The sequence below is a fragment of the Aythya ferina genome, assembly GCF_964211825.1.
Source record: "Aythya ferina genome assembly, chromosome: 12".
Taxonomy (NCBI): Eukaryota; Metazoa; Chordata; class Aves; order Anseriformes; family Anatidae; genus Aythya; species Aythya ferina.
In genome coordinates this window covers 19964307-19979557 of record NC_140308.1, presented here as the reverse complement: position 1 = coordinate 19979557, position 15251 = coordinate 19964307, and the positions used below count along the sequence as shown (strand labels likewise).

Sequence of the window (15251 nt, the reverse complement as noted above, 5' to 3'; positions counted from 1 at the left end):
GGAGGATTAAGCACACCCATTATTTCATTGCTCAAACCTGACATTTCTTCATCAACCGGAAAGATTCTGCCTTTAAGGTCTGACTGCTGCCTGTTACTGAATAATCTGATCTGGGTACAGCAGAAATAACTTGCTTCAGATACAGCAGGGTTTTATTGCCCTGATCCACCACATCTTCTACTCCAATGGTAGCTGGAAGCAGACTCCCCAAAGTGATGATCCATGGGGCAAGATGAGGGAAAGAACATTTAGGAAAGAGCAGAATATGTTTCTGCACTCAGTGGGACAACCGCCTCTGGCCGGTCAGACCTCCACCACAGCAATCTCTAAGTGTTGGACCACCACAATAAAGAAAATGAAAACGTATCTATTTCATGAGCTGACATGGAAGAATGTTACTCAAGGAAGGAAGCAGACCCTTCCCTTCATCTAGAGCATGTGTGCCGGTGGTATGCTTGGTCACCATGTGCAGCAAGGGAGAGGGAACCTGGAGAATGGGCACTAGGCTCCAGCTATGAGCATGTATCTAGAAAGGGAAATACCACGTCTAATCCCAGACTCATTATCAGATTCATGGCTTTGAAAATATACTTCAAGATGTGCACTAAAAAATGAAAAAGAAAATAATTTAATGGAAATATATTGAAGTTGGGCATTTTAAAACCCTATTGTTATTCACCCAATTCTATTTAACATTCTTCTGTGTCACTGACTACTTAAAGGTCTTTTATGAACAAATTATTCAAGAGAGCAAGAGCACTCAGCTCTTGCACAATCAGGATCTAAATTTTGAATAGGTTTTCTTAGAGTAAAAACTGTATGGATGCTCTATAAACTGCTTTTCTACATAAAAATCAAATCAGTAAGTTAGGTTTTCCTTATGATATTCTGTGCCAAAATCCCCCAGATTCATAGGATCATGGCCAGAGTTTGCTCAAAACCCAATACAGAAGCAACCCCTCTTCCCAACGTCTACCCTCCTACCCCATTCTACAAACCCCAGCCAATTTCCCAAACTTCTAAAAAAATCTGTTCCAATTTTAAGGCTGTCAATTGGTTTATTTCTGAAAAAAAAAAAATATATATATATATATATATATGTCTCAGTGAAAGAATGTACATGCAGAACTTCACACTGTACCAAATTGGCATGGACACTGCAGAAACTCCCCCAAAAGTATGTGCATTATGGAAATTCTGACTGACTTAACTACAGCAGCACCAGTAGGCACTTCAATAATATTTCCCTTATTGAAAATTAATGCAGTCTCTGAATTTTAAACATAAATGAAACATATTAGTTTTAGATTATTTTTGCAAGCCGATAGTCAGAATTTAATATGATGATGTGTATAGATTGCCTTGATTTTTTTCCTCTTATCCAGTGCTTGCAGCCCTTGTGCATTTAAACTAAAAACATTTGATATACACTAAATATAAATTATTTGCTTGGAGATCTTTCAGGCATGAAGAAAAAGCCTCTTAAAATAAATTTAAAATATTATATGCTTGATGGTGTATAACCAAAGGTTTAATCTCACCACTAAAGGGGCAGTTGCTGTGATTCTGCAATAACCCTGCAGACAATAATCAAGACAGCTCCTGTTGCTCTCTCAGTAAAATCATGGTAAACACAGCATGGATATATTGTAATTTGATATCTGTAAGATCAACTGTTATATCTCACAGTAACTCATAATATGTCATTCACCATTAAATGTACGTTTTCCTCAGATGCCATAGAAAACCATTATTTACTAAGCATGTTTTCTATTAACCATAGATTGCCAACACAGAAAAAAGTACCCAGAGATTTTTTTTTTATTATTTTTTTTACATAACGAATCATTTCTTTCTACGCATAACAAACTATGCTTTATAAGATGGTTTATTGGGGGGGGTAAACAAAGAAACATTACTTTCAAATTTTTGTTTAGTGTTTTTTTCCCCAAAAATGTGCGACAACTATTTCCTTACTTGCTCATAGTTAAAGAGAAAACAAGAATAATTGATTCTACTCTGTGAATACCTGTCCACGTACCAGGACAATTCAGCATTCATCCCACAAGATTACTTGGGGAAATATGGTGAATGAGATGGGTATTTACCATACACTAAGGTTCAGTCTATTTGTGACTTAAAGCAATGGCATCAGTGGCAAATACAAACATCTCAGAGAGAGCATATTGCAATAATTCTGAGCTACCTCCCGTCCCCAAAACATACCTGTTCAATCTGGCTGTCATTAGAAGAGGCAGTAGTACAGTAAGTTTACTAGAATACAACTAGGTTACTGATCAGTATTTTAGGCATGTAATCAAACATTTTTGACTTACCAGTGCTGGATTTTTTCTTGGCAGCTAGTGACCACCTGTCATTAAAACAGATAACTGTTCATGAAAAAACAAGGCTAAGCACACAGCTGCAATGTCAATGTATCAGAAACTAGAACAGTCACTTTACAGATTTGGTAGTGTCTCTATATACATTTTTATTTGTCAGTGCAAAGGCTTGTGAATGGTAGTTACTAAACTGCGCACTTTATCACACACTAATGCAGACTGACAACCACTGAAAAAATTACAGTTTTCAACTCATATTTTGGTACAATACCTGCTCCATAACTATTAAGTGACATATGATATAAGGTAAGCAGTATTTTGTGCAATCTGCAGATCTATTTTCAGTGTTACATGCTTGCAGAATAAGAAAACAATATAAATTATAACATGTCATCAATATAATTTCCATACTTAAAAAAAAATAAATACATAAATACATAAAAAAAAAAAAATGAACCCCACAACACCAAAAACATTTTTCCTTTATCAGTACATCAATAAATGTTTCCACTGGCAGTTTTAATCTGAAAATGCACAAAATAATTTTGTGAGCGTTTAAACAAAAAGGATATTTGACCATTATAAACTGTTGACTTCCATTCTTTTCTGTCAAGATCAAAAAAGTAGTTTTAATCTGAATATTTCACTTATTTCTTCATACTGTAGACCTTCCCAAGAGGTTGAAAATAATTTACAAAATAAAGTATATTGTTAAAAGGTAATACTTTTTTCTTTTTTAACCATATTTTTTTGACACAGCAAACAACCAAGATGCTGAAACCTGTGCCCTTATCTTCTATAATTATGTGCAAATTTTGCCTTTCAAAACATATTCTGATCTCTGAATAATGGTTACCAAAAATATAACACAAACAATTTCATTCAATTATATGAAATGCAGTGAAGCCATGAGGCAATTAAATATGTCTAAACATCTTCACTGTTTTTTTTTTGTTTTTTTTTTTTTTTTTTTACAAATTTTGTTTTTCCTGTAGCCAAAATAATGCTAACATTTGAAAGCAATTAATGAGAAAATTTGCAGAGAAAACAATAACATACATTCAACTACCACTGAAATCACTGGAGCAGATAATTCTTTTTTTTTTTTTCCCCAAACAACAGAATGAAAGAATTTTTTTTTAGTTAGCATATGTGCAGCTATTGCAGAACAGATCTCAGACCCTGCACTTCGTACTTATATAGGAGTAAAACAAAAACAAACAAACAAAAAAATGGGGCTGCTTTGTGAGCTAGTAATTCTTTAAATGGAGTAAAGTACTTAAATGAAAAGGATCAGCTGTACATTTGTGGTTAGACTGTTTCATAATCCATCAGGAAATTCAGCCAGGTAGCTTGCCCTGCTTACGCCAAGTTTAAATTTATCATCTGCTTTAAACTCTTATAAATCAAACTCCTAGCAAGTATTTTCCTTAATGTGCAAATTAAACATTTTTAATGTTAAGACTAAATATACAGACTTCTGCAAGCTAATTCACGCTATCAACGTTAAACCCATTTCAAGAGCAAAGTTTCCCACAAGGTGTAAATCATATGAGCGCAACTACATTTCCTAACAATGCAAGCACACAATGGAGAGCAACACTACCAAGTCAGAGGATATCCCATCAGCACATTTCACTCTTTCAGATTTGGTACTGATTGTAAAGTACACAACATAAGCATATAAAAATGTTTATGAAATCCTTTAAGAAAGTTCCAGTTTAATTGCCCCATTAAAGATGAAGATGGAAAAGACAGGAAGCTTCCCATTCCCAATACATGACTTTCCATGCATGAAGCAAGCTAAAAGCACAAAAAGAAAAGCCTTGCAAACCATAAGAGCAGCATGTTCATTAACCTCTACATGATAATCCTTTCGTAGCTGCATATTAACTAGTTACATATTCATAATCATTTACATTATTTAGAGGACCTTCTATGAAAATTTCCAGGCTATATCCATTAGCTACAATGTTAAAGGTTACAGAACATAGTCTACTTAATGTTTCCTGGAAGCTTTTTTAATTGGTAAATATGTAAATTGGGCACATATGCTTTTATGTTTTTTAAAAATAGTCCATCTTCAAAACAGCATAGGGGCATATGCTGTTTCCAGTGCCCTTTATCCCCTCAAAAAAAAAAAAAAAAAAAAAGAAAAGAAAAAAAGAAAATCAATAACACCAATCAATTTTAATTTAACTCTTCTTCTTTGATATAATCTCTCTTGAAGGGATACTAAAGGGTGGAACCAACAACAAACCTTTTCATTTCAGCAGCCAGAATAAAAAGAGACCTTTTATATAAGTGCTAAAATATACGGCCTTGAAAATGTTTTAGACTTAACTTCTGATAATGAATTCTATTTAAAATATATATATATTGAAAAACAGAAGGAGCTCAATTATGCATATGTCCCTTATTAGGTCAGTCACACTGTTTGGATAACAACTGGTCTTATCATAGCAAAGAAACAAATAGATAAATGTATACACAAATCTTTGATTCTTTGCCTTTAATCAAACACAGGAAAATCATTAGTATATCTTCCCCACATAATTTGTATTTGGAATTACAATTAAAGAATGAAAACTTCTCCCAGGGTAAATAAAATAAATCACCTTTTCGTTTGTTCATTTAAGTTCAATTTGTCTGGGCACCAGTGCCACCAACTCTGCACTGCTTCTAAGACACTAGAGTGGAAGTGGTATCAATAAAATCTGAATTCTTACCTTTTAGTCACAGCAATATATGAATGTGTGAACACGCAGTGTTATCGGTGGCTTATCTGCATGCTATAATATTTATTGAACTACTCTTGCAGCAAATCTAACATGAGGTAATCACGTATCTGGTTATTAAAACAGGGCCCACTGTTGGAAAACACATTCCACAACTTCACAAGAAAACAAATAAGCAGGTATCTGGTTTCCTTCCTTTCCCCCACCAGCAGTTTGTTACAATCCGGCACTTCCCAAGCCCCTGCTCAGAGAGCACCCCAGCTGCAAGGGCAGCTCTGCATGCCTGGTGCCCATGGCATAATGCCTTCAGGTGCAAATCCGATGGTAAAGTGCATGATGTGTTGGCTCTGCTCTCCTTGCTGCTACACATGGGGTTACTGAGAGGGAGGTGTACATCACTGCTTTTAGGGAAGCTTGCATCTGGGTCTTACATGTGCTGTCAGAGCAGCACGGGAGAAGCAGCTTTAGAGCTGCACATCAGCTCCCAGGTAGCCCCATTCCCACTGGGCAGCTGGTTGGCTAATGAGTCAAAACCACCCCAAACAACGCATACCATACAGCCACAAACACTGTCAGGCTGCCTGAGGGAAGAAAATCCCTTTTCTCCAGTGCACTTTCCTTTGGGTCAATTTATATTCCACCTTCTCCAGGATCTTCCATATGAAGAGCTCAAAACCTTTTCCATGAATTAAGGTGTACAGCACTCGGGAAAGTGCTGCTCTGACTTTACGGGCTGAGTGACTTCACCAGGAAGGCTGCCCAGAAGCAGAGCTGGAACCAGATGCCAGAACCCCTGACTCAGCAGCCAGGCACTGCAGCCACTGGCACTGCCACGCTGGGAAGGAAGATGCATAGGATGGATGCTGTAGCATGAAGCTGATTCTCACCTGTATGTGTCCACGGGTCTCTGCTTTCTTCCCCATTACTGTATGCATATTTGCTGCTTCTCCTCAGCAGGCACACACCCTCATGTAAAAGGGTACCTTCTTTTTACCTCATTTTTTTCTTACCTGTTGCTTCTGCATGTGCTCCCGTAACTAAAACAATTCTCTGTGGTGCTTCTGCTTACCCAGGCGGTGCACAGATAGTTTTGGAGCAGAGCAGAACTATTTTATTTTATTCAGCTAGTTCCCTGAAGTGGAGTGCATGAACCCGAATGTCTCTCTGAACTAAAAGCCGCAAGGCACTGCCTACTAAGGTGGTGGGTTTAACACACTGAGGGCAATTCTTACCTCTCTCTCTTATATTGTGAACAGCACTAAGGCAAGCTGTCATGGTTTTATTTCATTTATGTCTCAGCTTGTGAAAAGTGCTGTACCCAACTCACACTCACATCCAAGTCCCAAGAACTAGATTGTTATTTCCAGGATGAAAGCTAATTTCAATGGAAGATGAAAACAAAAATTCCCCATCAGGTTAGGAATAATTCCGAAACAAACGAGTTACCTCCACACTTTGGGCCTGAATCTCAAAATACACACAACACAAAGTTTCCACTTTAACAGTGAGTTAGGCATCTAAAAGGCCAAACGTGCTGTTTCCATTTGCATACTTGTATGTTTTTTACTTCAAAGCTGTGGTTCTCAATCTGGTTGGTCTTTGGAAATTAGAAGCTAGGGAAATAGATCTAATCCCAGCTCTGATTTCTTCTATATGGCCTGGAGCAAATCACAACCTCTCAGTCTACATTTCTTCATCTGCAAAATGGGGATAATAGTATTAACCTACCCACCTCAGAGTGTTTAATGATGATTAATTAATGTGAGAAAAGCACTCTAAAGATGTAAGAGCACTATATAAGTGATAAAGCATTATTTACCACTTGAAAAGTAATCTGAATAAAATCAGATATGCAAGTAATTTGTTTACATGTAGCAATAATATAATTTGTGACTATTTAATCTTGAATTAGTCTCACTTTAAACATCCCTTTCAATCACATTTCCAGTTACTTAGGGAAAATGGCAGTATGGAATACTTTTTGTGGAAGCAGAGCAAGTAATGAGATGGTAATTAAAGTAAGGGTCTAATAAAATCTAAAACCAACGATTTGCCTTCAGGAGAATGTCCCTGCCATTTGGGACTGTGTAAAGATCGCAGCGTCGACCTTGGTTCTGCTGCTCAGAACCTTCTGCAAACTACAGCAAAAGCATATGCTGGTCTTCTGCAATGCAGTTCCATGTTTACAAGGCTCATGATAAATCCAAGGCAATTTCCTCTACTGACCTAATTCAGATGACTCTCCTGATTTCAACTGCTTAACCTTGTACACTCAAGTATTTACTTCAGTTGATATATCCACATGAGCCACCTCCATGTATAAATATTTGCAGTATCAAGACCCACTCTGCATCATACGCATAAGATTTCTGTCACACCCCAAAACCAGAAAATAAAATTAAACTTACTGATGAAATAACATAACCAGTTCACAACATGACTTTACATTACAGAAGAACACTAATGGGTGGTCAAACATTTATTAATGTCTTGATAACAAGGATGTAACAAGCCACATGCAAAATAAACATTTAAAATGAATTTTCATTTTTTCCTCTAGGAAACCACACAGTAGTTGCCTAAAACACAGCAGTCACTGATGGAGAAAGACAGAATTAACTTTTGCACAATTGTTTTTCCTAGAGCCCCATTTTCAATCAAAAAATGAAATAAAACTATTAAAAGTTCTTCAGTCTGTTGGCACACTATATGATCTAAAAGGAAAGGAAGACGGCATTTCTAAGCTTTCATATTCATTTATTAAATCATATTACTGAAAAACACTACATTTCAACAAATTATTAACATAAGTTCCCCTTCAGGTGGAAATTTATGCCTTTTCAAGAAATGTATTTGGGACAAATACTGAAGGAAGGGAGAAAGGAATTTGAATGGTGGCAAACATTTATTTCTAAAAGAAAAAATCTTCCCATTTAAAAATATTATCACAGATTTTACTTATCTCTACAAGAAAACAAGTGGAGATCTAGTGTTTTTGTATTAATTGTGCACACAATTGGCTCTCACATGTTTACAGAGAGATTAGTATGTAACTATGATTTATCAATACACTGAAACTAATGTAGCACTAAAACGACTGTTGTGAACTTAAGAATTGTACCTGAACCATCTAGGAATTATAAAGCAGACAGAAAAATGCCTCATCTCTCCTTTGCCAGCTGTGAAATTCTGTCCTCTCAAGACTATTTTATGTTGCAATCCCTGCTGTGGCTGTAGGTCACATAGACAAACGACTTGCAGTTACTTTTCAGTAATTCTACACGTGCGTACCAAAGCGTGGCTGCCCGCTCCACTGAGCCAGCCAAGCAGGCAGTGCTGTGTTACATGAGGTGGCACCCTTCTTCCCCACATCCAGCTATAAGCTCTCAGCACCCATTTTGCTGTTTCAGATCCTTTTGTCAGTCATTTCAATTCTCAAACACAGCAAATGGAGCGTTTCTGCTAGCTGAGTGAGTTAAATGAGCTCTGAGCCAACAGAACTGGTGCAAGCAAAGAACAAAGTGGAGCAAGGTCTTGTCCTTCCCTGGCAGCAAGGCAGTGGCTGTGTCACGTAACTTCATCTTGAGACAAAGCTAAGGAGCTCATAACTTGATATTTTAGGTTCTTTCAGGTAAACATAATCATGTGGCTATACCATACCCATGCCAGCTCACATACCAAGACAGCAGTAGACACGGGCATGAAACTCCCACAATCTAACCTACCAAACGTCTCAGGCAGGTTTGGCAAGCTTTGATGTAGCCTATGGTGCAACAACTATGCTGCTAGCAATGCCCAAATTAACTAGCTTAAACTGCCTCACAGACATACCTTCAGGCTGTGGTTCAACACTCGGCCCCAGACCTGAGCAAACCAGCCATCAGTCCCTGCCTGTCTCCTCATCCTTCCAACCCCGGCACAATCTGCTGGCACACATTTGTGATGCTGCACTTTCAACCAGATTAGGGAACCACTCTGGCTGAAAAATAATCCAGGGGAAAGAAAAAAGAAAGAAAAAAAAATCAACAACAAAGCTTGTTTTTAAGCTGGACCAACCCAAGTCACTAAGCAGTGTCACAAAAGTGACACTCCAGAAGTGCTCAAAGGCACAAACAAGCGACCACAACAAAAACTAAAATTAAAAATCTTTCACCAGGTTACTCATCTGCTTCCTGGATAACTCACATTATCATAAATGAAATTTTCGATCAGGCATCTGTGACTGTTGCTCAGAACTGCTCTGACTTGGTACAAGCACGGCTGTGGCTCCAAGAGGCAACCCAGTTTCACCCATTGCTGATGCAGCACCTTCCCAGCCACATTCATGCTGGCATTTGGCACTGCTGTCCTGGCACATGTTACTGGATTCCACTTACCCCAAAGCAACCTGACCACAAGTGCTGATACAAAGGTGGTGGAGGGATTCACCTTTTTATGGCAGCCAGTTCTTCAGTCTGTTTACACTGATAGTGAAACAGAAGCCTTTGTGTTAACTCATTTCACAATTCTTGTCACTATGTAAACTACTGGGTACTTAATTCAATATTAATAACAGCAAAGACAAATATTGCTACTCTGGAAGATTCCACAACATAGACTAAGAAAGTAAAAGGGATGATCAGTTTCGGAGGAAGCAATTGTCCAGGTTTATTTTAAATAGAATATGGCAAATGAAGCTTCAGACAGGACCTTTTAAACAGTATGTTGAACAAAGCTTCAGACATTATGTCAGTTTTTCTCAAACAGTGTGCAAAATGAAGCCCTACCACCCTGGTGTCTTGTACCCAGGCCTTCTCTAAATTCTGCTAACTTGAATGCAGGCTTGAAAAAGTGCAATGCCCTGGGAGACGCTACACTGGAAGGCACACCGACTGACTCATCTTCTGAGTCCGCAGGCAAACAGCTTCAGGTTTCCAGTGACTCCTGCAGCAGTGGGAAGCGTACAAGACTGTGCTCAATTTCACTGCTCCCTTTCAGGCTGCACAAACAGCCTTAACACTGCCAAGTTGTTGATTTTGTGGCATAGATATTGCTTGAAAAAGACTTGAAAACAGAAGCAGCTAGCCACGTAAGTAAATCATATAAGAAGGAAAAACAAAATAAAAGAGCATTAAGTTTAGGATTCTGCAATTTGTTACCATGTAAGCACCTACAAGTTGTTTCACTGTTAATAAACTGCAAGTACCCTTGCAGTATCTTGAGCACAATTTAGAAAATAAAGACCATACAGCCTCCACCAATCAAATTCATAAAAATTAAGTCAGTCATAATGCACAGTGGCTACCAAGTTACAGTTAGTTATGGTAATAACTATGCTAAATCTAATTGTGCTTTGTTGTCACGATGAGTGACAGGAGAGCCACTTCCTTCTCCTAATTTTCCTAAAAGGAAAATAAAAAAGTCTGTTTGTCAGTGCAAGTGAAAAAAAAAATATCCTATTACCAGATAACACTGGAATCCATCAGACTCTCCATGACTGTGTTTGCACTCTACAAATGTCTCCTGGGTCTAATTGGTTCTGTAATGCCTCCCATTACACGTATCTTCATTGCATTGCTTGGAAGCTATAGAACACGTGAGCCCACTGTAAATCCACTGTCTTCAGAAGTGTTACCAAATCACACCAATACGACTTGTCAACTTCGTATCAGCTAGTAATCCCAACCCATTTGATCACAGGAATAAATATATATCAAATATTATGTTTAAGTGCAGTCTCTATAGAATGAGAATCCACCTATATAAATATTAATTTCATAATTCCTGTACTAACTTGCAACAGATTTAACACAGTATTTTCAGCTAACATATATTGCTTTTGCAAGTAATCCATGATACATATAATATATTCTTCCAGAAATATTCAAAACTGTACACAGGCACTGTGTTTCCAATGATGGTCTTTATCATGAAAATTACTAGATATTCTTCTGTAATTTATCCCCAAGATGCACATTCTTAGTCATGTTTTTATACAAAGTACCCTTAGCAGAAGCACTGAAAATTGCTTTTAACAGTTTGCTCTTACTATCACTACAAATTAACAAGATGAAATCTGTCCAACAGGCAAGCAGTCCTAAACAAGAATTAAAATTACTTTTCACCAGGGGTCATAAACCTGGAAGTTGCAGCCTCAATCAGATTAAAGATAGAAAGTCACGAACATCCTGTTCTTTTAATACTTTTAAACAGGAAGGAGGCCTCAGTTTGGGTGTTCTCCACAGCAGCCCTTTAGCACTTAAAATCTCCAAACTCGTAGCTAAACCAGGGTTATGCCTGGATGGTAAAATAATCAACAGTGATTCAAATATTATCTTTAATTCTGCAGACAGACAATGCTGTGTTTCACTACCATACTAAAAGTTGCCTTCAGACTAGTGGGAATGAATGGGTTTCTTTATACTTAATCAAGTGTCACTAGGACAGCACAGTATCACTCTGATTAAAAGAAATATATGTGCCCGCTTAAACACCAGCGCATACAGATAATAGTTCTACATAATTGTACTATTCGTTATGATGCTGGTACTATGATTACTAGCTTACCACAGTACTGAATAACAACATCTCCCTCTCTATCTCTCTTTGTGGTAAGACCAAAACATGAGTCTTCAAATTCAGTAACTTTGTGAGAAAAATATGAATATCTGCAAAGAAGCAGCTGAAACTAAAAGACCTCCTCCATCTTAAAATACAGTATTTTCATAACTGAAAATACTGTTGTAAACCAATTATATATATTCATTGCATAGAGGGAAAGTCTACTATATCTTCATCATGACACTTCATTGTAACCAAGATATGTAGTTCTTTAGTATAATTTCATATTGAAGCTAAAGTGATCAATTTTTTTACATAATTTCTGCAAATTGGCTAAAGTTTCCTTATGATAAAATATAATTTTGTTACATCAGCCTATCAGAGGCTTAATTAATGGTCTCCTGGGCCTCTTTTGCACTGGAGCAGATCAGTTTAAGAATCTTAAACTTGCTTACAGGGGGGTCTTACCAGGAACTGGGAATAATTCCACATGGTTATGACAGACATCCACTTACACATTAGGCCTGCCTGACAACAACGTACCAGATAAATTACCCTTCACCAAGTTCTGCCACCCTGAAAATGAGCAGACAGGTCGCTATCACTGATTACCACCAGCCTAACAGGTTGCTGTCCATGCAGGCTGGGCTACGCAGGGTGTTCCAGCAGATCCTCTTACTGCTCACCCACATTCGTGCCCAGTCGATTACGCAGATCTTCTAGCAAGAACCTGGTGTGCTACTCACAAGTGGACACCGTTGGTGGCCAACACGCCAGGCGAGTCACGCGCCTTACTCCACGCACGCGTTATTCCATTTCTTAACTACAACAGGTGACAACGCAACGCACGCTGAAGACAGAAGTCCCGAACCGAGGAGCTCCGCTGCGCACCACAGGAACACCTTTAAACGTTTTTTAACGTATACAAAAAGCAAGCAGCATGGGGACCGTGGGCAAACGCGCGTTCGTGCCTCTAACACGCTGAACGGGGCCCCGGGTGCCGGCTGAGCCCCGGCTCCCCTCGCTGCCTCCCCGCCCCCCCCGGCCCGCCTGAGGGGCTCCGTGTTTAGGGCCCGGGCCGCCCCCCCCCCGCCGTGACGTCACCGCCGTCACGTGCCCACCCGCCGCAGGCAGGCCCGGCTCTGCCACCCCCGTGTCCCCCGCCCCCCCCCACCTCCGCCCCCTCCCGGGGCCCGGTCCCGCCGCCCCTGGTACCCCCGCCCTGCCCGGCCCGGCCCGGCCCTGCCGTTACCTTCTGCTGCTCCTGGCGGAGGCGGCCGACCAGCGCGGGGCTGAGCGGCGAGGCGCCGCCGGGGCCCTCCATGGCCCTCGGGCCGGCAGCCCGCGAGGGTGCCGCGGGGGACGGAGGACCGGGGGAAGGGGGGTGTTGGTGCGGCCGGGCCGCGCCGCGCCGCGCGGGGCCCGATCTCCTCAGCAGGGCGAATGAGTCCTATAGAAATGTTTGTGCAGGGCGAAGCGCCGGTTCCAGAGCCTCATCCACGCGGGGGCCGCCGCCACCGCCTGGGCCCGGGGCGCCGCTGCCGGGGGAAGCATCTCACACTCGCATTCTGGGCCGCGCCGCCGCCGCCGCCGCCGCCGCCTGGGCCCGGCTCCCGCTGCGCCGGCGGGCCGGGAGAGCGCCAGCAGCTCGGTGCCGGCCGCCGCCTGCCGCCTGCCCGCCTGCCTGCTGCACTCTGGGTAGCCAGCCAGCCGCCAGCGCCCGCGGGAGGCACCCGGCTGCGAGCCGCGAGAGGCGGGCGCTCCACACCCACACCCGGCCCGGCCCGGCACGGCCCGGCCGCGCAGCGCGCCTCGATGCCCCTGTGTCGGCGCCGCGAGGCCGCCCCCACCCCACGGGGCTCCGCCACCACGGGGCGCCGAGGGGCAGGTGCCCTCGGTCGCACCGCAGGCCCAGAGCTCGTAGGCCTCAGGTTGAGAAAATCGAAGCCGGTCTGCGAGGCGTTTTCCGTCTGTGAGGCGTTTCGGTGGATCTGCAACAGTATTGTACACGCGTAGGCACGCATAAACACACAACTGTGTGTCTTCTGTAGAATGGAGGTTATGCCACAGCAACTAATCTCAAAGTGCCCCATCTTACAAATTCACAATGTGAGAACTTCCACGACCTGCAGGATGGCAAAATACTTTTAAAGATTCACTAAAATCAGTGCAGCACTCGGGCTTCCCGACACTGAGCAGTTACACATGGCAAGCTAGTGGTGGATGGCCACTCAGAGTGCCACACAGTAACCCACATGCTGTACATTCATTAGGTAATTTCATGAAGGGTATTATGCACGTCCCAAGTAACATGGTGGCAGCGGAATGCAGCCATACCTTAAAGCTGCACGCTACAGCAGCCAGCGTGCGAGATCACAGTGCAGCCAAAGAGCTGAGTAGCTTTGAGGGGAACTTGACTGACTGCCACAAAAGGAGCTAGCAGTATGTTTTAACTTCCACACACTGAACACCATGGAAGTGGGTTCAGTTACACAAAGGCCTTTAATTTACTGCTGCACCTTTCCCTTGAGTGAATACGGGGTTGTAAACGCCCAGTGTATACGTTCATCAGTAGAGTAGGGGTGCTTCAGTTGTCCCCTCTCCCTACCAGATGCTGGCAGCTTTGTCATAGCATGGTGGTAGAAAGACACATCTGTCCTACGTGTACATCAGGGGTTTGTCTCTCCTGCAAAGGAAACAAGACTTCCTTTCCGTGAGCAGAACTAACTTTGTATACACCACAAAACAACTATTTATGTTATATACAAGACATAACTATGCGCTGTGCACTTTTCTAAACCCAGGTTCCCATCCCCCTTAAAGAGCTTGTAAAAGCTCCACAGATGAGGAATTTAGAAACAATTTTCAAAGCATGGTTACTCAAGCTGGAAGATAGCTTTTAGCCAGACTTTAATACAGCTTCCAATACTGCAAATAAAAATTTGCAACTGCAGCTGGGTAGTTTGGTTTATGAAATAACTACATCCATAATCTTCAAGAATAATTGAAAGTTAGCTGAAATCTCTGGCACGTATTTGTCACTGACGGATTCTGGATCCTTTGAACAGACAGGATATACTTCTATACATTATCTTCAGAAAACAGCTCACTAGCAAACTCCCAGCAACTAACTCTCTTTCAGGCTGTTTAGAACCTCTTCTAAACCTTTTTCCAATTAACAGTGTTCACAGAGGAGATAGTACAAATACAGGTAATTTATAAATGCTTTAGTTTGATCCTGTATCACCTCACAGCTTGATTGGACAACAAAACGAGGATACATATTTTAAGATTTTAATTTGTTGCCAGAGATAACGAAAAAATACTTAGCTAACAAGGGGAGCCACAAAGTAATAATTTTATATCAAAAAACATTTTTTATTTTCTAAGTAAAATAAAAAAGACATGCAACTGCTTCTCTCACATCATGTTTCAAGGACTTAACTATTTCACATGCCACAAGTACATCATTCAGTCACTAGAACGTAATGCATTGCACACTTCCAACAGTTGGCCTACATAAGAGGCTGCATCATAATCAGCACAATGACCATACGGGCTTGGTTGCACTGAATAGAGTATGGAATAGTTTACTGCATCCTTATGTACATTTTGTTTTTCATCTGCCAAA

At 41.0% G+C, this 15251-nt stretch overlaps 1 protein-coding gene across 3 annotated transcripts in view; it reads right to left on the bottom strand.

Annotated features, from left to right (window-relative positions):
• The window catches only part of URI1 (URI1 prefoldin like chaperone), a 40832-nt gene extending 27559 nt beyond the window's left edge, over nucleotides 1-13273 (bottom strand). The window contains exons 1-2 of one of the 3 annotated variants that reach the window (XM_084533971.1): nucleotides 12873-13273; nucleotides 2337-2371 (exon numbers count right to left, since the gene is read on the bottom strand). In XM_084533971.1, the coding sequence (XP_084390097.1) occupies nucleotides 2337-2371; nucleotides 12873-12944 (107 nt within the window). In that variant the 5' untranslated portion in view covers nucleotides 12945-13273. Of the gene's footprint in view, nucleotides 1-2336; nucleotides 2372-12366; nucleotides 12651-12872 lie in introns of those variants that run through there. The other 2 variants (XM_084533970.1, XM_084533972.1) reach the window with 2 other exon arrangements.
• Between the last annotated feature and the right edge of the window lie 1978 nt (nucleotides 13274-15251).